Source organism: Cryptomeria japonica, chromosome 7 (assembly GCF_030272615.1).
Source record: "Cryptomeria japonica chromosome 7, Sugi_1.0, whole genome shotgun sequence".
In the NCBI taxonomy this organism is placed as follows: Eukaryota; Viridiplantae; Streptophyta; class Pinopsida; order Cupressales; family Cupressaceae; genus Cryptomeria; species Cryptomeria japonica.
In genome coordinates this window covers 361,357,743-361,384,029 of record NC_081411.1, presented here as the reverse complement: position 1 = coordinate 361,384,029, position 26,287 = coordinate 361,357,743, and the positions used below count along the sequence as shown (strand labels likewise).

General features: G+C 37.0%; 1 protein-coding gene across 2 annotated transcripts in view; it reads right to left on the bottom strand.

Moving 5' to 3' along the window:
- LOC131049802 (uncharacterized) overlaps nt 1-26,287 on the bottom strand; it is a 177,439-nt gene that overhangs the window by 114,758 nt on the left and 36,394 nt on the right. For both annotated transcript variants that reach the window (XM_057983877.2, XM_057983876.2), the window contains exon 4: nt 21,691-22,059. In XM_057983877.2, coding sequence (XP_057839860.2) covers nt 21,691-22,059 — 369 coding nt within the window. The remainder of the gene's footprint in view (nt 1-21,690; nt 22,060-26,287) is intronic.

The following is a 26,287-nucleotide window of genomic DNA, read 5'->3' as shown; positions in this document are numbered from 1 at the left end:
ATTAGCTAATAATTATTTATTTAATTATTAGTCTATTAAACTCTACGCTTAAGCTAAACTTAGGCATTTAATAAATTATTAAATACATATTATCCCTTTAGGGTTTCTTTAGGGTTGCATATCTTTAGGGTTTCTATTATCCTTTTATAAAGATTGTATTGTACTTGTTCATTAAAAAATTGATTCCCTTTTTGAATGATAATCTTCTTCAGAGCATTTATGTTTTTTTGCTTTATGTGCCTCCATTCTTCTCTTGTGACAGGTATTTGCATGCAGGTGTTCTTGGGATCTCTGAAGTTGTATTTCCTCAACTTCTTCAATTTCATTAGCTAGAATAGAGTTTGTTGTAACAAACCCTAATTAGGGTTTCATTGTAAGATCTCGGCCATTGATCTCAAATTGATCTAAGCCTTTGAATTGTACTAAGCTCTGTAATGTCCCCTTATGGGTTTAGAGATGCTTTTGTCATAATTAATCAATTTCAAGATACTTATGACTCAGACTGAATATATTAGGAGACAACTCCACCTTAACATGCATCAAATCAATGATATTTCGCAAATCAATCAATTAAATATTCATAAATAAATTATTCGTCCATCAAACATCCCTAGTTCTTAATGTAAGTATCAAACCAATTGTAATGTCCCCTATTAGGAACATCTCTTTCCCCACTTCTTAAATACTGATAGTAATAACATGTTTTAGACTATACGTATACTAATTTCTTATGTATTATGAATATATATATGAAATTAAATATGACTGTCATACATATTGCAGTCCATATTAATATTACTATTTATTCTGCATAAGAACATTATCGGGCTTCATATATTAAGCATACTTATTAAACACATCCCCATGCATACCACCAAGAACAAGGATGTTACTGCCTATAACTTAATAACAGTTCTGATCTGATTTGATCCATGGTGATCTTACTAGATGCTTTTGATTCCCTTCCTTTATATCTCTCAATGTGAGGGAGAGGTCACACCTCTTCATCATGTATACCCTTTGGCAAGAGATACACCCTTTCACCATTAGCACCCTTTGAAAGAGTGTAACTCTTCATTGTTTCTGCCCTTTGAAAGGGACACAACCTCTCATAATCAGATCTGCACTTATCATTTAAATCAGATCTGCACTTCTCATTTCCAAATTATTCCCCCTCTCAAATGAGGTTCTCTTCTCCCTTTTATATCTCATTGTTGAGGGAGTCACAACCTTTCCTTTCATTTCTTTTGGCTTTTCATTAACTTAATTAATTTTTAATTAATCATATTTAATTATTTTACTTTATATTTTAATTTAATTTTAAATATTTTAATTTTATTATTATCATTTATTATTGAATTTTATTTCAAAGTGGGGACATTACAAGCTCTCTATATAAGGCTCAAACTTTTCATTTGTAAAGGCTAATAGTGAATAGCAAATAATAGAATAGTGGATAGTCTAGAAAGAGTGAATGGTTGATAGATGTTAGTTAGCAAGCAGTTAGAATAGATTAGGAGAAGAAGAAATTGTTGCTAAGGCTTGTAAATGGAAGTACTCTTTTAATTGAAGATATGGTGAAATGTGTTATTTCAACAAGCTACATGGTTTCTACTTCACATTTCCTTTCATGTTGATTAGTTGAATGATAGAGCGTTGTGCATGATTTATGGTGAAACTCCTAATCCATACAACTAGCAATTTGTTGATTGCAAACTCGCCTTGTGTGGTCAACTAAAATAATTGAATGAGCTTAAGTTTAATTGTTATTCACTCATTGATAGGTATTCAATTAATTGTGTCTATGCTTGATAATGATTTGAAAATCATCTAATTTCCTTAGAAGATTGCACTAAGCTTTGTGGAGTTGTTGCTTCGCATGTCAAAACAAGGCTTAGTAGAGTTCCACCAAAGATCATTCGCTCTCTCTTGCATTCTTAGGATTAGATTAGACTTCCTTAACCCATCTCTTTTGGTCTTTTTATTCTCTAAGCAAATAGTTAGAATCTAAGTTCCAGCAATTCAAGCATTCAACTATTCAACGTAAGTCCCCTTGGATTACCAACAATCACATCAACCACTGTGCTTATCCACACGTCGTGACCCGCCATTGAAGAAACTTGGAGTTATCTCAAGTGATCCTTGTGCGAATCTTCACCATTTGACAGGCTTTGATCAAGAGAGGATAAGATACTTTTGGGTAATTTATTATGTGTTCACATGTGCATAAAAAACACATCAGCAATCTCCTAGTTTGTTTCTATACGATGGTTTTTAGTTTTTATGTTTTATTATAGGGAAAAGAAACAAAGACTTGGTAGGTTGGTATTCTAGTTGTAATCAAACTGGTGCCACATAAGCCATCAAGCATTGAGAATGGCAAACTCCTAATTTGGCCTTAGGATCCGGGGATTTTTATGATCGGTGGATTGCTTCACAATGTCACAGAGTTTAACATTGCTATAGGATTCAATTGTATCATATTGGTGCAGCTGGGTTATAGTGCAGCGTTCTTCAGATTCATTTGGGATCCTAATATTCGCATATAGGTCTAGATTGCTTGGGGACAAGTGTAATATTCCCCTTATTTTTTTCAATTATTTTTAGTTTACAATCAACACAAACACCCATTAGGGTTAGAAAGTGAAATCCCAATGCTGCTGAAAGTAACCCTTTCCACCTTTTGATCACTGAAAGCCCAATCTGGGAGGGTGAGAGCATACAGTGTTGAGGGGATCGTTAGATGCAAGAAACTGAAATTGATTACAATACTTGGGCGGCAAGCCAGCCTCTTCCACTTTTCAGCGGGATACTGAGAAAATTGAAAGATCACTTGGCGGTAAACCAGCCAAGGACAAGCCAAGAAACTGAAGTAGCAATCACTCAACCACTTATCTAGCGGAAGGACTAGAAATGAAATTACAAATCAACTCTACCACTTATGCAACGGGAGGACAGTATTACAATATTCAAAGTAGGCGGCAAAGCCAGCCTCTTCCACTTATGCAGTGGCACTAAGAGCAATAATCCAATTAGATAGCTGCTAGTACTACTAACCAACTTTACAATGCACAATATGGATTACAAATTAAGAGAAATCGCTATCCAAAGATAGGCGGCAAGGCCAGCCTCTTCCACATTGCAATGGGTCTAAGAAAGATCAATAGAAATTGTTGTTAGTACTACTACCAACCAAAGTTCCCAGACTCGAACTCGGCTTTGACTCGGCAAGGCTGACTCGGCTCGTGACTCGGCTCGTGACTCAGCAATGACTCGGCAAAATAAGAAAACCCTTGAAATTTAGAGATTTTCAACAATTTAAAACTTGTTTCATACACCCATTATTGAATTAAGCTTAAAGACACTATAACATCATCAAAGAGATGCCTGATGTTTTTTTAATATGAGAAGCATATCAATGGCTACCTATTTTACCACTATGCAACATGTTCCAGGGCTGAACCAGAAAGAAAATTAACAATTTCCTATGCTATTCTTAGAAACTTCACGTCTTTGTGAGTTTAGAAGAATAAATGCAAGTGGAGATCCTATCTTACATAATGAAACTAGCTTATGACCATCATAAAAGGACAATTTATGCCTCGCCATATATAATTTGCAAAATATGATTTCATTCCCTTTCGCTTTTAATCATCTACATTCCATCCTATTTGATTTCTTCATTTGCAACACTTAGCATCTGCACTTAGATCCTAGAAAACAGGTAAGTAACTAACTTTACATGACTGAAGACTAACCTATTTAAGTGACGTCAGCCGGGTCACGACCCTCGAACTCGACGAGTCACGCCCCCTGACCCATCCGAGCCTGAGTCAGGGTCACCGTGACCCGGCAGGGGTCACCTGGCCCGCTGACTCGCGTGACTCGCCGCGAGTCACGGAACTCTACTACCAACAATACAATATGAATCATAGAAGATAAGAAGGAAGAACCAACAGCTGCAAACAACTACCAAGATCTTTCTCTCCACACCAATAAACCCACACACCCTAAAACCAACTCCACACAAGAAAGACACTCCAAAATCAGAAATCTCTAAATCTGATATACTCCCAGCACACTGAAAACACATAGACCAGCAACACCAAATCCCACTAAAACACTCACAACTCGCTCAATTCTTAACCAAATGGCATGAAACTGAAAGCATAAGATCACTAGGAGGTAGGCGATCAATCCTAGGACAACAAAACATAGCAAACTGACCCCGATAATTTATGCACGCATCCCAAAGCACTCAGCCACATGCTACGACCAGCTAGGGTACAATTTTGCAAAAATAAAATCCAAAACACCATTTAGACTCTACAAACTCACAAAATGAATGGCCCAAACCAAAAAGAGAGATAGAAGAAATACTCAGAACGAGGAGAATGACACACTGAGACTTGCGACCAATAATCTACTTCAGCACACTCCGGGACCAGCAACAAGAACACTCTGAAAACCACACAAATCTTCACCAACATTGAGCCCAATCTACTCCTCTGAATGAGAAACAGTCGTACATTCAGCTATGCACTATCTTTCAAGCACGAAACTGAGGCACTAGGAGGTATGCATCCCTCGAAGTAAGAGTCTAACGACATTTCGACAACACTTCGTTATTATAACAAGATTGGATAACCAAAACAAGAGCCCAGCACTCTTATTTATAGCTTTTGAAGCTCCAAATTCAAATTCAAATTCACTCCCAAATGGACGCCAAATCCAAATGCACATTCAATTCTCTCAAATTTGTAATTTGCATTTCATTTCTTTTTTCCCCAAAATCGTCCATCACAAGGAAGTAAATATACTTAATAAAAAATATCAATAAAGTGCATTATGGCATCCAAAGTAAATAAGTGAACTGTTTCATAAAATTAACATATTTCTTTCTAAGGCGTCCAACTTGCCTTATTAATAATTCACTTATAAAATATTTTTGCTCAACCATGAATTCGCCCAACATAATTGAGAAAATGACTTTGTAATATAACTTAAGCAATCCCTTTAATAAATTGTCCATTTTTGCCTTAAGTTATAATTCAACTTAAAACATCATTTTCCATCAAATATTGAACTTGCCAAAACAAGCTCCAAGAGTATGGGAGATCAAACTGAAAGGACTGCCCTGTTGGATATAGCAATTGCACTGAGCTGCAAAAACCCTGCCAAAAATAAAACTGAATTACTGGATCACCATGTCAAGCTGGACTACTAAAAATAGCCTGTGTTGCACTAGCTCAATCTGAAACCCTAAAATAGTAAGTGTCTCCAAACTCCGTTAGGGCACAAACCAGGAAACAATTGTCGCTTACTAAAAATAGTAAGTCTACCAAAAGTGAATAGATGGAGATGCATGCCACACTGTTGCGAAGCTCTAAAAAAGCCCAGAAAATAAACTGTCCTCGCCCTCACTTGCTAAAAATAGTGTGTCCAAATGCATTTTAACCACATTTTGAGAAGTCGTCGCAACTTACTAAAAATAGCAAATCCAAAAAGTCCTCAGATTCAATTGCATGTCACACCACTGCGAAGCTCTCTAAAAACCCAGAAAAACCTAGAGAAATAAGCTGCCCTCGCCTCCACTTACTATAAATAGTAAGTTTGCCAAACTCCGCTGCTTGCTATGCATGTACCATCATTGCGAAGCTTTCTGAAAACCCAGAAGGAATCCATAACCAAAACTGACAAACTCCAACAGGCAAGCCATCAAAAACGCTAAAACATCCTCCTTGAGGTAGGAAACCTTAATTTTTACTCCCGACTAGCCTATGGGTCTCTGGGATAGGCTAACGGCCAACTGAACTGATCACTGCGGAGAAGGGGACATTACAACAAGCAATCTTTGGCAAGGGAGGACTATGATGTGCCCAATTTCGGCCCAAGCATTTGGAAATAAAATAATTTAATTAATTAAATTCAGTTGTCTAAATTAATATTTTTGGGCAAATTATACTTAATTATAATTAATAATTGAATATTTTAATTGCCTTGTGCCAAAAGACAAAACATTATGTCATTTTATGAGAAAAAGAAATTAATACTAAAAAAGTGACTTTATAATTATTTTCCGAAAAGTTATGCGAAAGGCTATAAAAGAAGGTCGGGGAGAAGAAAGGAGATTATTTTGAGTTTGTTTATCTTCTCTTTGGAGGTTTGTATGAGCGGCCATATTTCTCACCGAAGGAATGAAAATTCCAACGGTTTTCCTAACGAATGAAAGCCTAAATGGCAGTGCAATTCCAACCAAGGATCGACAATTTGCGAAGATTTCAGATTTGGGGACAAAGACCCTCAAAATTTGATTGAGTGATTTCACCCAAAAATCGTCATTGTGCCCAATGTGAAGTGGTTGATTTGAGGCATTTTGATAATATATTGGAGGTTTGCAAGAAAACAATAAATTAATGTTCTCTAATTTGAGGGGATTATTAATGTTTGTGGTTTGAAGCAAAATTTGAGGTGCCATATTTGTTAAGTGGCAGAGGGAAAAGATTTAAATATAATATATGGTATTATTTCTTGGGCATCTTTTCCAATTTCATCCCATACAAAGCTCCAGTCAAGGCTTTGTCTTCACAACATTTGTCTATTTCAAAGGCCCCAATAATATTTCAAAGTGAGCATGATCATGATTTTCCAAAATTAGATGCACCAACTCAGAGGATAGGAAAATCAATTGATAACTCCATGCTAGAGCATATTCATTTTTTTCTTTTTTGCTTATATTTCTCAGCTATCTATTGTTGTGAAGGTTGGTCGCGCAGATATTTCTTCCTATTTATGCACACCTCAAAAGCCATATTGTAACTTAATAGTTAAACCTCTAGATTCATTAATATGTAATAAGTTAGTAACAAGACTATTAGTTAGTGGTTACCGATGTGGCCATTGCAATTACCATCTTTTTTAGACAGTAAACTGCTTTCTAATTTTAATATATTTTAATAATATAATGCAACACTCTCAACCTAAGATAGCACAACAGGTACTCCCATTCTCATTTCTTCGGTTTTTACCAAGACGTACAATGTATAGCTAGGGGACAAATAGTTCAAATTCAGAATCCAACTATTACTGATGCTATAAAATCTATCCTCATGACAAATTTCTTATATAGTCACCAAACAAGTGGTAATTCAAGTTTTGATTATTAGTTCAAATCTTGTAATATCCCCAACAATTTTTATTTTATTTTTCAACAAGATTAGAAGCACAACAACACCGGTTGGGGTTAGAGAAATGAAATCCAAACCAACTAGAAAGAACCCTACACCTTTTGATCACCGAGAGCCCAAACTGGGAGGGTGAGAGCATACAGTAGCAAGGGATCGTTAGTCACAAACTGCTGAAAGTACTGATTACAATAATGGGCAGCAAGCCGGCCCCTTCCACTTTCCAGCGGGATAGAAACAAGAAACCTAGCGGTGAACCAACCAAGGAGAAACAAGAACATAACCAAGCAAATCACTCTATGCATATCTCAGCGGGAGGATGAACATATACAACAAAGCTCAGCTCAACCGCTTATGCAACGGGAGGACCATTAGAAACAAAAATCACTCAATCACTTATGCAACGGGAGGACCTTTACAAACAAATATCACTCGACCGCTTATGCAGCGTGAGGACAGAATTACAAATATCAAATGTAGGCGGCAAGCCAGCCTCTTCCACTTTTCAGTGGGGTATGCTTTACAATCCAGAAGTGGTTGATAGTACTACTATTCAACCTTACAATATAGAGATAAATGATTAGAGTAGATGAATAATGTTGATCACAAATGATAACTACTTCCAAACTCAACACAAACATAAAGCAACTACTGCTGATCCTTATTTTGAAAGTCAATAACATGCAGACCAGCCACTACCGGAACCACCAAAATGCTCATAACTAATTCAAATCTACTCAAAATCACACCAAATTGAAAGCAAATGAACAATATGACATAGGCGAACATTTTAGAACCTCAAACCTGCAACTTCAAAGTCTGAAACTCGATGCACGCATCCCAAGGCAGATAAGGAAGGGGCGGCCCAGCAGAAAAGTTCGACTAGCAATAGAAAAATCAGATCAGCAAACTATCTTCTGCAATTTGGAGTACTTCATCGCCTATGGTATAGAGAAAATCAGAGCCAATACCCATATTGAAACACTCAACAGGCAGGGAGCTACGATTGAAAGATTGCTTCAGCCACTATACGCCCAGCGACACACCAAAAACACAGCACACTCAAAAAACTAAAAAAATTATAGTAAACTTAATCACATTGACGCTCATTATACTCCTTTGGATGAGAAATAGACTCTCCCATAGCTAGGTGCTATCTCCCAAGCACGAAATTGGTACAAGCTGGGAAGCACACAACTTCGAAGCAAAGGTCTAGCATAATTTTGGCAACACTTCGTTATGAAAATGTTCAAAGATGCCAAAATGAGAGCCCAAAGCTCTTATTTATAACATTTGCTCACCCAAATTCAAATTCAACTCCTCCCAAATTCGCCCACATTACATGACATTTCATTTTACCCAAATGGACGTCGCATTTCCATTTCATTTCATCAACATATGGCCACCCAAGATGTAATTTCCCTCTTCTAGACAAGTTCGAACTTGTCCAAGGTCCACAAGTAATAACTTAAAACATTTTTCCCATTTCGCCACCTGACTTAGGAGAAATAATAAAATCTTATGAATAGAATAGATTTTCCTTCTTCCCTAAGTTGTCCAATCAATAATTAAATATTAAACTTTAGGACAAAGTATTAATATTTAATAAATCATTTTGCAGACCAAGTATTGAACAATGCCACTGTGGATTGAAGTGCTAGAAAACCATCAGCTGGACTGAACCGGAGCTCTAAACTGCACTGCTAAAAATAGAACTGCCTGAAATGGTACTTACTAAAAATAGTAAGTCTCGAAACCAACTTCCAAAAGTCTTCTTTTCGAACCATGAGAAGGAGCTCAGAAAATTCAAAATAATCTCAAAACCCTAACATCTGCCACCAACTTACTAAAAATAGTAAGTTCAGAATTCCTCTCGAAACTGAATGCATGTTATATCACTGTGAAGCTCTCGAAAAACCCAAAAGGAATCCACAAATGAAAATGCAAAAGCCCTATCGGATAAACACCAATTGCATCAAACAAATCTCCACAAAAATAGGAAACCCTAATTGTTCATTCCAATCAGCCTACGGGTCTCCGAAATAGGCCAATGGACCACTAATTACTCCTCACTGAGAAGGGGACATTACAAATCTTCAACAAAATAAGCTAGTTTGGTAATTTACTTGTGACATCGCTAATGCAAAATTTCCCTATAAAATCTATAAATGATTTCTTTCTAATATTGGCTTTATGGGGGGATACATGTACCTCACTTTGTGGCTACATGTAATGTCCCCTCGTCCTAGCCAATTCAGTATTCAAGGTTAATCTATTAACGAATCCTCATAGACTAATGCTATGGATAGAGGACACTTGATTTGATGATTTTCTCCTGATCCAGATGGCACTCTAGAACACATTTGGCGAGAATCGGCTAATAATTATATTATCACCAAGTTGCCGGTCTAAAACTACACTATAACAAAGCAATACACCTCCTAAAAGTGACTTAACTATAGAGAGAGAGTCAAGTGAGGTGCCTCCTTGCCAAGTACCCTTGAGGAGAGAGAAAACGGTAATTCAAAGAAGGTTTTAAAAAGTCAAGATCATATTTATTAATTAATGTATTTCTATTAAAGTGACTATGTTATAAGGTCATTTAAAAGCTTATGTTGGATACCTCCTTAAGAGTGAGTGAAGAAAAATAAAAGAATAAAGTACATCACTTAAGTGGGAAAACCCAATGAAGCATTAGAAAAAGAAGCAACCCTAATTAGGGTGAAAGGAGATGAGAGAGTTATAAAGACATTGGATTCATTTGTTATACATGTTATGTTGGATCATTTCTCTTTCTTGTCTCCCGAGAGGAGCATGGCTAAACCCTAGGGGTTAGAGATGTGTAATGTCCCCTTTTTAGCTCGTTCCTATTCTTGAGTGATTAGCCTATCATTCTGACCCTCATAGGCTAATAATTGTGGATAGAGGGTCTTCTGAGGCAGAGGCTTGGTTAATGGAGGTTCTTGTCTTCTCCTGAATTCAGTTTATGGCCAAGATCCGGTATTCCCCATGCAACTTAGGATCCCAACCTTGAGATTTATCCAAGAATACATGGAAGACACCAATGTTGTCCAAGCCCGATTAACACAGTTATTGAATCTTGAGGAAAAGAGATGTTGTGACCATTTCACACATCGCCCCATTAGAATGGGGCCCCCCTCTTTTTGCTTTGTTTTTTTGCTTTTTCTCTGCTTGTTCTTCTCTCTATTTTTAGGGTTTTGAGTGAGTGTGTTGTCCGTCTGGGCTAGGGCTAAAACCTTAAGGGTTCCTTTTGTGGCATCATTCAAGCTAAGTCCAGTCAAATTTTGGAAAATTGTTAAGTGTCCTCCTGAGGAATTGAGATGGTTGAAATGAGGTAAGCCTTTCAGGGGAGTCAAATAGGTCTTAGGTTAGGTCTAATAGGGGTTTTTAGGGTAAAGTCCAATTCTGACTAAGTGTTAGCATTTTGGAGAAGAGATTGTGTGTTCTTGCCTGGGTAAGTTTTGATCAATGTTTGGAAAGTAAGATGATGCCTGAAACAGAAAAGTTGCTCCTGACCCTTGCTGAGGGTCCAGGGCGAACTCTATCCTAGACACAAATTCTTGTTTTGAGAAGACTTGCTAACTGATTCCTGGCCTTTGAAATGACCTAAATCTGCCTTGTGAGGTGGTTGCAGACTTAAATTTTGCACAGTTTAGCCAAAAAGGGTAAAATCGCTCCTGACCCTCAGAGAGGGTCCAGGGCGAAAATGTTGTTTAGGCACATTTGTCACTGACTTTTCTAAATTGTTTTGTGCAGGGTCTCCCGGAAGAAGGAATGTTAAGAATTGAAGGTTTGAAGACATGAAAAGGGATGAATTTTGAAGCACTAAGGGAAAAATCGCTCCTGACCCTTGGAGAGGGTCCAAGGCGAAATTTTGATTTCCCTCATTTTGCAGGGGAAAGAGACAAAGTTTTGAGTATGAAGGGGAAATGAATGACTTTCTCCACCCACCTGAAGGAGTTTTGACTTGAAATGATGGAGGACCTTGTTGAAAACAGGAAAATCGCTCCTGACCCTCAGAGAAGGTCCAGGGCAAAAAATCTTATAGGGGTCATTGCTAGCCTTGTTTGATCGATTTGAGATGTTAAAGGCATGACAGAGGATGAAATGAGCATGGTAAAGTATCCAGACTTGATTGAAGATGATGAGATGAAGGAGTTTTGCCCAAGAAAGGTAAAATCGCTCCTGACCCTCAGAGAGGGTCCAAAGCGAAATTCTTTGCAAACATATTTTTTGACTTTTCTTGGACATGAAAGCCTATTCATAGCATGAAGCAAGATGACATCTTCCTTAGCAATGTGATTTTAAGATAAAAAGTGAAGTATTTTGGTTACAACTGCAAAAATCGCTCCTGACCTTCTCTGAAGGCCCAGAGCGAAATTTTCAAAAGCACATTTTTCCTGCAAAGTTAAAATGTTTTTATGATTGGAATGGATGAAGGAAAGCATGTCTTACCCATTGAATATAACTTGGATGATCAACGAGAAAGCAATTAAGCCAAAATTGGAAAATCGCTCCTGACCCTCAGAGAGGGCCCAGGGCGAAAAACCTAATATTGAGCCTTTCTCTCCAAGTTTGGACAAATCTAAGCCAAGGCACGAGTTTGAAATGACTTTTGGATTACCTTGAAGTGAAAAAGGATCGTGGGGAGTAAGGATTTTGAAGGCAATTACAAAAATCGCTCCTGACCCTTGCTGAGGGTCCAGAGTGAATTTTCAGGATTCTCTCCTTTGCTTGTGGAATTAAGGCAAAATCTTGCTTGGATAGGAAGAGGATGTGATGTTTTGTGCCTTAGAGGCGATTTGGAGTCCAAAGAATGAAGAAATATGCCTATAACCAAAAAGTCGCTCCTGACCCTTGCTGAGGGTCCAGGGCGAAAATCACAGAAACTGCATGATTTCTTCAAAATTTTGGTAAGGCAAGATTAGGCTAAGGCGAAGAGACCTCCAAAAGCATGATGAATGATGTTTTGCCTTTGAAACTTGATGATTTTGGTCACAAAATGAAAAATCGCTCCTGACCCTTAGAGAGGGTCCAGAGCAAAAATGTTGAAAATTCTCATTTTACCTTACAATAACGAAGCAAATTTGGATGGGGTGGTTAAAGCAAGGACATTGCCTATTGGTGAATAAAGTTTTAATGAAAAATGATGGAGAATTAAGCCCAGTTTGCAAAAATCGCTCCTGACCCTTGCTGAGGGTCCAGGGCGAAAAATTTGGAAGGATGATTTTCTTGCTTATTTTGGAGGCCTGAACGTGATCTAGCTTGGTGAGAAAGTGTTTTGGTGAGGAAGTGAAGATTTGTAGTCAAAAATTAGAAAATCGCTCCTGACCCTTGCTGAGGGTCCAGGGCGAAAAACATCAAACTTGCACTTTTTCCCCCAAATTGGATAGAGCAAAGTCTGGAAGCCAGTGAGAAAATTTATTTGAAATGTCTTGAAGAGATTTTGAACGTTGAAAAATACTAATTTTGAGCAAAATTAAGAAAATCGCTCCTGACCCTTGCTGAGGGTCCAGGGCAAAATTTCCTCTAAGGACATCATTTCCTTCAAAATTGTTGATGAATTAACTCTATAATGCAAGGAAATGGATCTTAGAAGTAACATTGAAGGGTCAACAATCAAGCCAAGGTGGATTATAACTTAAAAATGAAAAGTCGCTCTTGACCCTTGGAGAGGGTCCAGGGCGAAATTGACAATTCCACCTATTTTTCCTCACGCAAAATGTCATAATTTGAAGTGCAACGCCTTAACTGGATATCAATTTACCCTCCGGGAGATTTTCAAATCAAGATGCGAAGTATTCAAGGCTAAAATTAGAAAATCGCTCCTGACCCTCAGAGAGGGTCCAAGGCGAAATCATCATGAAGGTTCATTAAGCCTTGTTTTAAAAATTGATATTCTCCAATTTGCATTTGATCGCCAAAATTGCTAATTTTGAGGCATTTGGGAAATTAAAATTAAATTAGCATTAAATTAAAAGCATTTTGGCATTTAATAAATTGATTTTAAGCCTTGAGAAAATCGAAATTTGCTTTGGAGGCATTTAAAATTAATTTTTTATTAAATTAAAATTAACGATAAAGCACCCAAGGCACTATTTTGCTTTCATTTTGCCAAGTCGGCCCCCTTTTTTTGAGATTTTATTTATTTTTTTACCTCCTTTTTGCCAAGTCGGCCTAGAGGAAGCAAGGGGTAAGCGCTCTATATATTGGAGGAGTTTTGTTTCACATTTCATTTCATTCAATCATCCTTTTAAGTGCGAAATTGGAGAGCTAATTGGAGGTGCGAAATAGAGCTAGTTTGGAGCGAATTCTTTCAAGTGTTGAAGGCTAAAAGGAAGTAGAGTTTATTCTTTTCCAAGCTAGAGGAGGCGCAATTCATCCAAGAGAAGGCTTTGATCTACATTTTGCCTAGCGAAATCTATTTTTACATCATTTCTTAGAGTTTAGTACTCAAGAGGAGGTATGGCGAAATCATCTTAACATCCTTGTTCAAGATTTGATTTTTAGACATTTTTTTAAGAAAAGTCTAAGTATTGCATGGTTAATTAGGAAATGATAACTCTAGATTTATCATGAAGTTTCCTAATTAAAATCTTAAATCTTCCTTTTGAGTCCTAATTCCTACACTTCAAAATATAATACTAATTGTGAAATGTTGTGTAGGTGTCGAGATGGCGACTCCAAAGGCAAGAGCATCTACTAGTCGCCCGACTCTCATCAAAGAAGATCAGAAGAATGACGAATTGGAGACCAGGATCGTGTCCAAATGGAGTAATATCGGAGATACCAACTTGGGAAACTTCAGTGTGAAGAAGTTTCGAGAGGTCCCCTACATTGGCAAGCCATCGCCTGTTGCGAAGAAGATAATTGAAAGTGGCATCATCAAGGCAGCAGGTTTCCCTCCAGCAATCAAGTGTCATGAGCTGATGATCAAGTGTGCCCGCCACTATGACTCACAATCAAGGTCAATCGTATCCAAGGAAGGGAACACCTTAGCTTACCTTTCAGAGGAGGCTATAAGTGAAGCTCTTCATCTTCCAGAGCATAAAGATATGATTTACAAAAGCTTAGAAGGAGCCAAGTCAATGTATGAAGATGATCCCGACACCTATCTGAACCTCATCAACAAGAATTGGTTGCTCAAAAGTCGACCTCGCCTGAACAAGATTCCCAACACACCACATAGGATCGACTTCCAGGAGGAGTACAGAGATTTGATAACTTTGCTCAATCGAGTTACAGGGGCTCCTCAAGCCTTCTACTTCGAAAAGTGGATGTTCTTCTTCATTCAAGTAATAGTCCAAGGAAAAGGAATGCTTCATTGGGCCAGAATTATTAGCAATAGTCTGGATGTGCAGTTGAGAAGACTAAGGCCTACCAAATCATTCCATATGAGCTCATATGTTATATATGCCTTGATCAGGAGTTTCGAGTATGCAGGGCTACCTCACAGAGGAGTGATTGGAAGAGGACCTAGAGAGGTGAGAGTTTGTGACTCTTATGTTCATCTGCATCATCCACCTAGAAGTGACTACAAGTTAGTCAATGATACCTTCACGATGAACATCACTAGGATATTGCAAGGTGGGATTCATAATCGACTATCACCGGATGCACAAGAACTTGTGAAGAAGTATGGTGTGTGGTTCATCCAGTTTCAAAAGTTCACATACATCAGAGTTCATGGGTGTCCTTCACCTCCCTACATGTTGCCAAGATATCCGACAGACAGGATAGTGCTACTTGAAGTGACCAAACAGTTGGCAGCTTATGCGAAGGCATCCAGACACAAGCATGGAAATGGAGTTCCCGTGCCCATCATATTGGGGAATTCAGTTGAGGTATGTCCTAACACTCAAGCCTCGGAGGATGCAGAGAGGGAATTATCTTTATATTCACTCACATCCTTTGCCTCACAGGAGAATTTTGATCCTCACGGTTATATGGAGGAGACAGTTGGTAAGAAGTACAGACATGAGTTTCAAGTGGAAGACTTTTGGATGAATCTCTCAAGTGATTTAGAGGTTAAAAGAAAGATGCATTCCAGGCTACCCTTAGATCTCATCAGGAAATGCAAAGTTTATAGAGTAGCTGATCAAGCCCAGGATAGCGGTAGACACCTCCAGTCGTCTTATGACAAAGAAGACAAAGCAGTGAAGATAGATTGGAATGAGCCCGAGGTTTTGGACTTGAGAGCTTTGATGGCCCCTATTTTATCATGTACTCACAGATGGGTGGATGTACAACATCAGAAGTTGAGAGAGCAGAACGTATCGATGACTTTTACTTTGGAGGAAAGACCAGAAGAAGGAGAAGCAAGCGTGAGTGAGAACAATTCTCATCCTAGAGGTGCAAAGAGAAAAGAAAGACCTAAGAAAAGGGAATCTTCCAAGAAGAAACAAGAGGCCAGTCGAGATCACCCATCAAACACATCTTCTCGACATGAAAAGAAGGCAAGCCAAGGGGAAGGTCAAGGGAAGATGGTACCTGAAGTTGATGAATCTATGGAATCCATGGTACAAAATGACAAGCCAGAGAAGGGACAGACACCTCAACATTCATCAAGTCAATCTCCCCAAGTTGATGAGCTACATGAAGAGAAGAATGATGATGAAGCGACACCTCCTCTCCGAGAAGATGAACCACTGCCTAAAGAAATACAACTTAGAGAGACAAGATCTGCCATCCCGGATTGGTTAAAAGAGAGACTGACAAGGGCGATTGTGGTTGAAGAGGAAGAAGATGCAATTGATTTAGCGAGCCTTATAAGAAATTCTCAGGAGGTAACAGAAAAGAAGAAGGCTACAAAGATGTCCAAGGTGATAAGGGATGAGACTGGATCCAGGAAATTGCAAATAGCTACACCAGGTGGACAAGTATGAAGGTGAGATTCTTACAGATGAGTATGACTTAGAAACCTTTGAGCTTGGTCCACTCACTACTGAGCAAGCAATGGAAGAAGCAACCGATTCATTTGAAGAACTTAAAGACAAACTTAAGGAAGAAACGGAGAAGAATAGGAAGCTTGAAAGAGAGGTCAGTGCTTGAAGAGGCTACTTTAGTCATCTCAATCAACCCTTGAGACGTCAAGATCTAGCAGTATCTCCTTTACAAGCACTTCCTCTTGAATCAGTTGGCGAAGCAGAAAGGGTCAAAAGCTTGGTTCAACTCATGAGCTCTTGGATTGATAAATCCCACACGGTAGCTATTGAATTTGCAACAAGAATGATGAAGACAATTCATCGAGCTGTCCAGGTCCTTGAGATTATTCATAATCTAATGATAACTGTAGCCGCTTTTGCTCACACTAGAGATGTTATCATTCCTGTCTTGCAAGTAATAAGACAAACACCAAGACGGATCCTGGCACAAGAAAAGATAATGGATGGAGGAACTCATAACTTACTACAATGGTCAGCTCTACTCCAGATGAAAGAGGTTCTTTTTGAAGACATCAGCACCAAATGCAGTCAAGTTGAAGGTATCATCCATCCAATTCAAGATAAGGTGTTTGAAGTATTGTGTACAATCCTTGGCAGGCGGATCGAGATTGAGATAGATGTGGACATCCAAGAGTTGGAGGAGAGAGTCAAGGTCATCTTCTGCAAGGAGGAAAATGTCATCACGGATGAGCAACGGGACCTGATGTTCACTACCATGCTCCTGATTGAGAAGATCAAAGAACTTGAACCTGGATGGGAAACAGCTCTTCTCATTGCTTTTGATCAGGTCATTCACTTGGAAGAACGAATGAAGAATCTTCCTGAGATTCCTATTGCTGAGATTGAAGGAATTGTGTCCAGATTCATTGGATATGCTAAGAAAGAACATAGGAAAGGGAACAAGGTTCTAGAAGAAAGATTGTTATAGGATGATGTGGCATCTTAATTTTCATTGGTCTATGTTTCCTCGACTTTTGTGCCAATTAAATATTTGGCTATGCATTTAATAATGTTCATCTAAAAAGGGAACTTTTTGTAACAAACCCTAATTAGGGTTTAGGTGTCAAAATCTTAGCCATTGATCTTCTTTCGATCTGGGTCGTTCATTGTAATTGAGGATGCTATATATACCCTCACTCTTTTTCATTTTGTCATTAGAAGAAGATTAGATGATTAGATATTAGAGAGAGAGATTAGAAGAGCTTAGAGAGAAAGTTATTGTGTAGCAAGATTGAGTAGTGAAGAAAGAATTTTGAACAATTGTTGTCCATTTGGCTTTGAGATCAATAAAATATTGAAGTTATGGTGTTTTATTGCAATACTTGTGGCTATCTTCATGGTTGTTTATCTTCTTGAATCATTCTCAGTCGAAGTAGTATTTAAGTTTGAAGGACTAAGTGTTGTGCTTGATTTTTTGGTGAGATTCATATCCAAACCACTAGCTTCTTACTGATTGTAAGGACGCCTTGTGTGGTCAACTGGAGATATTGAGATTGCTTGAACATTCAATCATTATTGAAATATTGATATGTATCTTTATGATAGTATCTATAATTCTTGATGATTTGAAAATCCCTAATCACCTTAGAAGATCGCATCAATTCCAGTAGAGTTGTAATTCTTTGGCAATACTGAAATTGGTAGAATCTTACCAAATCTAGCCTACATCGAGTCATTCTTAGGATTAGATTAGAATTCATCTCTTGAAACCCCTATCTTTTGATCTTTTTTGAGAATTTGTTAGTATTAGGAAAATCCTGTTCCTACAGTCGAGTGAGAGCAACACGGACCAGCTTTCTCAAAAAGTGCATAAGACCCCTTGAAGAAACAGCATTTACAACGACCACTGGTGCTTATCCGCACGTAGAGATCCTACAGCAAAGAACCTTGAAGTCACCCTGATTGATCATTTTCACGATATCTTCAGCATTCAGTGGCTTTATTCAAGAGAGGATAAGGTACCATTTGAGTATTTTATTCTGTGTTTGATAGTGTACAAAATACACGTCAACACTGACCCTCGTAGGCTAATAATTGTGGATAGAGGGTCTTCTGAGGCAGAGGCTTGGTTAATGGAGGTTCTTGTCTTCTCCAGAATTCAATATGTTCCAATTGGTCTTTGTTTGGCTCAAACTCGACTTCGTTTGGGCTCAGTTTCATATACTTACTATTTATAGAAGTCAGGAGACGATCGAGAGGGACCCTTTCTATTTTTAGTAAGTCAATGGGTTTGACAGAGGATAAAATGGTCAACTCCCCGATGCAGACAAAATGAAGAAGTATTGATTAATCATGGAGGTATGCTTATTTGATTATTAATAAAGTGATAACTTTATTAATAAATTTTATTATGAGGCCATTTAATGTTATGTTATAAGTTATTATTATTTCATAAAGAAAGGGTCAACTCATAAAAGGGGGCCATTTATTCAATTAAATATGGGGGTCCAATATTAATTAAATGTTAAAAGATTTCCTAAGAATGAAATGAAATAACATCTTAAATTTTATTAAAATGCTTTTCCTTGGAAATTGAACTAATGAGTATATAAGTTTTCAAGCCAAAATGGATTTCATTCTATTGAGCCATTTTCTTCATTTCATGAATTGTAAGGAGAGGCCAAGGGTTTCTGTCTGCAATCAGCCCTTGGAGAGAGAATTCTTTAGTGTAGCAGCCATTTGAGGTGGTGAAACATCCATTGAATTTGGTATACAAGAGAGATTCATACTAAAGTTCTAATTGGGCAAATTGGAAGGGAATACAGAGAGTTTTTATCAGCAGATTGAAGAAGTTTAATAATCAGATTGGAGAGCAAGATTTGCACAGGCCTTTGCGAGGTGTTGTCATTTCTTAACAAGCCATACAGCTGTTATTTATCCCAGCCGTACCTCATGTGAGATACGTGCCCTGGGGTTAGTTCGATTTCAGCATTAGAGACCACCAAAAATTCTGAATAAATTAGAGAAGCGTTGCTGGGAGGTTGGGAGTCTAGATGCCTCATTATTGGAGTCAAGAGCAAGGACATCAAAGAGATATCGAATCATCAAGCAGGCCTCCACCATTTCCAGGTTCTCATATTTGAACATTATGCTGCTATGCTAGTCTTTTGATAACAGATTTGGTATTGTATCTATACTGCATTGTAGCCAAGAGTCTTTGGCAAGTTCATGCTTAAGTATCGCATTTCAAATAAAGAGTTTAAGTTGGGAGTTTTATATCAGAACTTTGATCATTAGAGTGTTCTTAGTATGCATGCCAAATGTTTGTGAAAATGACAAATGACTGTAGATGCACATTTTACATGTAGAATTCATATATATGCATATGAAAAGACCAAAAGTAGTCGCTTTTGCTTATAGATCTTTGCTTGGACATTATGGCGTTAATTTGCAAGCACTTAAACATCATTTGAAACCATTTCAAGCAAGCAAAATCAGTCTGAAACAAATGACAGCAAATTAGAGGATTCATGACAAGTGTTTGACGATATTCTTTGAGCCTTAAATCAGCAAGTTAAGGGCAGATTATAGCAAGGGACAAGATGCTTGTGGAGACAAAAACCTCCATTAGAAATCACACTTGCAGTTGTGAAAGACCAACCAAGGGTGTGCAATAGGGATTCTACTTCAGGGATCCCAGTTGGAATACATAGAAATCAGTTTGGAAGATTTGTTGCTAGTTGAATCTGAAGGAGCTGCTTGCTCGAGAGGCTGACCCATATTTCAGCCTGTTTGGAGTGTGGAAGAGCACTTTCCTTGCATATCCAACATTGGGATATCAAGACGCATGTCCCGCAGATTTGAGTTTGTTTATAACAGTTTTGGCATAGTTTTTGCTGTTGTTGCTGAGTGAGGTGTCTGCTAGTGTAGCCAACCCCTTTCTTGGCTTGTTTGAAGCTAAGGAGACGCATTACTAAGTGTTTTCAGTATTGGGATAACAAGTCTTACTCATACCAACAGATTGGTTGAAGATTACATCAATTTTCGTAGGATTTGGAGTTTTTTTGACATATTTGCTGAGGGAGCAGCTTGTGTGCTAGGGCAACCCCCCTTGGGTTGGTTTGTAACAAAGAACATCACTTACTTCCAGATTTTGAGTGGTTTACGCAAGTCAAATCCATCACCAACTGTTTAGGACAGTTTGCATCAGTTGAAGCAAAGTTCTTGAAAAATTTCAAGGTGAAATTTGGAGTGTGCAGCTTGCTTGACAGGCCGTACCCTCCCTGAGCTATTTTGGAACTGAAAATAAATCCCTGGGGGTTGTCCAAAGAGGGAATAGTTGTAAGCACCATCAAGGAATCAGACCTAGCTGCTGAGTTATCTTGGAAAGCAACTGAACTTTTTTAGAGCTGCTGCAAATCTGATTTTCTGAGTGACTTGGTTGGCTGACTGCTTATAAATCAGACTTGGGAAAGTCCTTTCTAATTCATCCAACCTCAAGTTTCAAAAATAGCAAACCGGGTATGCCTAAATAGACTTGTAAAGTCATTTGAAGTACTAAGCTACAGGGATATTGTGATATTCAGACTTTAAATTACATCTGAAATTTCTATCATAGTTACAAAATACCATCATTCTATTCAGTACTAGATGTATGCAATATTTGTACAAATTCATATTTGTTTCTTCAAAAACATTGCAAACTCTTAAAAAACACATCTTCTGCAACTTCTGTCTAGTTTTGAAAGACCACCTTCAAAGAAGTATAGTATTTTTAATCTAAAATAAACAAGCAGGTTGCAGTTCAGTACTCCATCAGGGGTGGGATATTACACTACAAATTGGTTTGTCCATATGGTCTTCAATTTCACAAATTCAGTTGGAAATATGAGAGGGATACTAATCATATTGCTAACCTTTTTAAATGAGTAACAAACATAAGCCTAGATATAACATACTATTTAGCTGTGTTTGTTTTTTATGACACAACCGGAGATTAATAACCTTTTGTATGAATTTCTGAATTGAATAGACAGAAAATTCAAAATATCTATATCAATCCAAGAAAGCTATCTTGAAATTGAAGATACCATAAAAAAATTGCGTTTTATTATCTGATGTAAGCCACATTACTAACCAATGAGATGAACAAAATTTATGGTGATGGTACCAATCATCCAACTGCATATGTAACTCAGGTCAGTCTTACCCATGTCCACCTTCATGAATCTTGCTAGCTTATTAGGCTGAAAAGGGGGTAGTCACATGAAAGACAAATACTACATAACATGCAAACACAAGCTAAAAGGTGAAATAGAGGAAAACTGGGAAATAATTTTGATTCCATGAGCATTTTTTCAATTGGTCTTTATTTGGTTAATAGCACAACATGAACGGAAAAAACAACTGCATGAAATTTTTAGAGAGTTTTGGGAAATGCAATGATAAATGTGAAGCTCTGTACTATAATGTATATGATTTCGTAGTTTGCAGTTATTTGTAAAAGGAAGAATATGAAATCACTAAAGAACAAAAAGCTGAATGCCAGAAAAACAAAATAAACAAAAACTAAGAAGGTTGAACGACAAAAAGTCACTTACAGTGAGACAGGAGCATCATTAAGGTAAGCGTTAGCAATTATCTTTCCATGTCTGCATTTCAAGACTTTGTGATCATAAGTGCCAATTATTATATCTGGGAAGCTCTCTGACTTTGTTCCCTCCAATACAGATGAATCGGCTACTAAAGATAATGGATCAACAGGAACCAACTTAATGCATGATATTGCAAATGGATTCAGATCAGCTGGAAAAATCTCATTGCATAGCAAAGAATCAGTTTCCTTATACATTTGCATCCAAGGTTGCTCCACTGAATAATTTGAGTAGTTTTCTGCAATGTTCAACTGCAACATGTAACAACCTAAAGAGTAGAGGTCCAGTCGTATATATTTCCAATCAACATTTGACCTAGATGCAACAAAGATTAGGATTTAAGATTTGTGTTAAATACCTGGCTGAATCTCCCAGAACAAAAAAGTACATACCAATTTTATCATTACTAAGATTCAATGTGCTACAATAAAAATGTCATCAGATACGCCAAGAGAACAATTAGAAGGAATCGTATGTTGTATTACTTCACAATGCTAGAGATGCAACAAACAAACTACGAAGATCAACTATTATTTTCCATAGAAAATCACATCCATAGCAGATAACAATGATTCTAATTTTGAAAATTCCAAAGCAAGGAACCAGATATGCGTGGATAATGAAGTGAAATTGTAGATAGGAATATTTGCAACATTTTATGAGCGAGTTAAAATGAAAAGTTAATTCATCAGTTTGTAATTAATGCCTTCATTAAAAAATACATGGACTATAACACTCTAAAGCATGGTTTTAACTTAGGCAAGTTCTATTTTCTCTATGGTGCTTGAAACTATGTTCTTTCCATCAAAATTTACATGACACAACCTCTTATGCCATTGAAAAATTTATAAACAACTGATATAAAATTCCTTGCAACAGTGGTACACAGATGCATCCCAGGACTTCTCCACCCGTCTCCATCTCTGATACTTTTCAAGGAAACAGGAATGGCTAGGAAACATCCCTGGGTCTGTCCCCAATTGTCAAAAACATTGAGACATTATAGAAACACCAAAAAAATCCAGATGATGGTAGGGGATTGCCAGATGTCCTCATAGCCCAGCCAAAAAAGGACAGAATTGACAAAAAAGGGGTGGCAGGGTCAGGTGGGCAACACCTCTTTACACAACCCTAAATTTAATCACACTTATCAGCATGCCCAGAATCCCAAAAGATGGGCCTCTCAGACTGAAAGTTTTACAGCTTCCATTTTCAAAAGTTTAGCGTTTAGGGTTATGACATCAAATCTAGCATGGCCACTTTGAAGAATTAGTGACAAAAACAACCCTGCTATCCCAGTTGATGAAATATCTGACAAATCTACTCAATTTTTACTGACAACAGTATCAAGATTTGTCCTAGCACTGGTTCCATTTTTGGCATGTCAGATGCAAAAATCAAGTCTAGAGCGCTGCTGGAAATATCTTTTGTTTTTGGTGCTCAGTTTCTTTTTTCAACTCATAATTAACATAAAAATGTATTAGAAAATATAAACTCTAGATAATCAATGATCATTAGTAGGTTTGACAAAGATCATTGTAAGCATGTCCACGTGAGAGCCAATCAAAAAATGGAATCTAAACTCTGCCCTCACATGCAATGTAACAAAATGTCTTGAATATATGATCGAGTGATTTTTGTTATCAAAGGCAACTAATGTTTGTAATCCTCTCCTTTAAATGATATAAATATTCATGAATAAGAAAACAAAAAACACAAGACTGTGACTGACGATACTGAAATTTTACCTTGGGTCTTTTGAAATGATAATCCGTTGTTTACAAAGGAGATGAAAACTCCTTAAATAGAGAGTACAAGCAATGTGTAATAAACCCGCATCAGCCCCTGATATAAAGTTATGTAAATAATATTAAGGATAGGGATCGAGTAAATAAAATTATTGTAAATACATGACTAATACGATAAAATAAGTATTCTATTAAAAAGAGGAAACATATTTAAAATAAGTATTATATTAAATAGATTGAAATACATTTAATATAATAAGTATTATATTAAAAAGGAAATACATTTATATAATAAGGAAAGAATTAATTAAAATATCATATATTTTACATAATGAAAGAAGTGTTATTTTAATATATAACAAATAAAACAAAAAGTATTACGTTTAATATTATTAAAGCAAATAAACCAAAGCATTACGTTTAAATATTAAAGCAGATTTAATATCATTATATTTAAAAAGCCACCCCCCGATTCCCCCGCACCAAGAGGTGCGATGGTAATCGCAGCATGGGCTGTGATTGCCACCGCACCCCTTGGTGTGGAAGGGGATCGTGGGGGTTCACATCCCTTCACAAGGATATAAAGGGAAGCAGCCACCGCAAGGAAAGGAGGAAGGAAAAAGGAATACGGGAGAGCAGCCAGGAGCAGATCTCGGGACCAGTAGGTAAGAGGTAAGGTAAATATAATATAAATTAATATATTAGTATGAATTAATATATGGGAATAGTAACCATTGTATATTTCATTAAATATTAATTAGGTATGATAATTAATAGATGTTAATGTTAATTAATATATGTTTTATTGCGCATTAATTAAGGATGATAATTAATATGCTAATATTAATTAAAGTACATTTCAATGAACAGTAGTAAGATTATATTAAGGCATTAAACATGTGTATATTAAGGAATACAATTAATTAATATACTAATCTGTTCATAAGGAATATAGGTGTTATCAAGGAAGGTGTAATGCATATGTCAACAATGATAGGGTACATTTAATATGAATATATGTTAAAGTATACATCAGGAATGCATGTTAACATAAAATGTAGATTAGGAAATTAAATAGTACTAAATCTTCAAAGTGCATTATAAATACAAATGTAAACCCATGTTGGAGGCTATAGGGAGGAAACTCTTTTAGTCTAAGGAAGGGATTATGAAATCCCTAGGGCAGTATATATACTGATTATTGATATGCATATGTAGGGCTTGGTTGATTAAGTTCAACCAAGAGGAGATGGATCTAGCCGGTCCACTCCGAGGACTTGGGTGATGGGATGCATCACTCAAGGCAAATGCATCACTCAAGGCAAGGAATGACTCATGGTCTTCCTTGGAGGGCTTGGGTGCAAGAGGTTGCACCCAAGACAGGAATCGAAATAACCTTCGATTTCCTAGAGGGCTTGGATGTAAGAAATTACATTCAAGATAGGAGTCGAATTCACCTTCGACTTCCTGGAGGGCTTGGAACCAAGATAGGTTCCAAGAAGGCGAACTTCACGGCTGCCTAAGGACATACTTTGTATGGCATTCGTATCCTTTTTTAGATTAAAATGATGATTATGTAATGAAGTATTTTAAAATTCAGTGGCAATTTAGATTATATATATTTATATGTCTGTTGTATTCTAACAATTTGTTTTTGCAAGATAGTGATCCCTAACTAGCAGGGACATTACACAATGCCTCTATACAAGAAACGATTGAGAATGAAAGACAAAAAAAATTGACTAATTGACATACAGAATAGAAAGTTACTAACTAAACTACTAAAATGTCTTAAATGACCATTATAGCTCAATATTACAATATTACTTTAATAACCTCCCTTAATGGTCTTTCTACTAACTACAACATTTGTCCCAAAATTTTACAACCAGCCGATACAACCCATAATCTTCAATGTCAAGTGCAATGGTTTTCTTATTGCTGTTGAATCGTTGGCTGCCTTCCAACATGATGTTGGGCACCGAAGCCATCCCTCTCGCTATCTAGAGACACAGAAACCAAGATCTACTTTTCAAAAAAGCTTCAATTTTTGTTGATAAAAAATCGGCAAAAGAACTAAAACCTACGATTTTGTCCAAAATTCATCAAAACAAAATTGTTGTAAGACAGTACCATGATTATGTCGAAAAATTGTCAAACCCTCGATGCAATCCTGATATCACACACAATTTTGTGAAAAAATCGGCAAAAACCTTCGTTTTGTGGACAGAATAGTAAAAAACCTTCACCGGTCATAGAAAAAACCTCTTCCAGGCATGCCGAAAAACCAGAAAACCACAATTTTTATCAAAAAATTGTTCAAAAACTTTGCTGGTAAAAACCCTCAATCCCTATCAAAAAAAACCACGAACCTTATTCTATAAAAAAAACCACCACAAAAACCTCATGATTTTTGTTTTTAAAACAAAAATCAAAAAACTTATAGAAATTTCTTCAAAATTTCTAGGGAGGAAATTTCTAGGTAAAGACCACAAAAATTTTTTATTAAATTATTCACCAAAAAAGAACCTATGCTCTGATACCATAAAATGATAATTTTTTGTTTACAAAGGAGATGAAAACTCCTTAAATAGAGAGTACAAGCGATGCGTTCGAGAATAAAAGACAAAAAGGAAACTTCCTAAAACTAACTAGATGACAAAATATAGAAACGAAACTTCCTAAACACCGACTAATTGACATACAAAATAATATATTAGTAATTAAATGACTTAAATTGAAAGGAAAGCACAGTGCGGAAACGCCTTCCTAATGTCAATTAACAGGGAAGATAA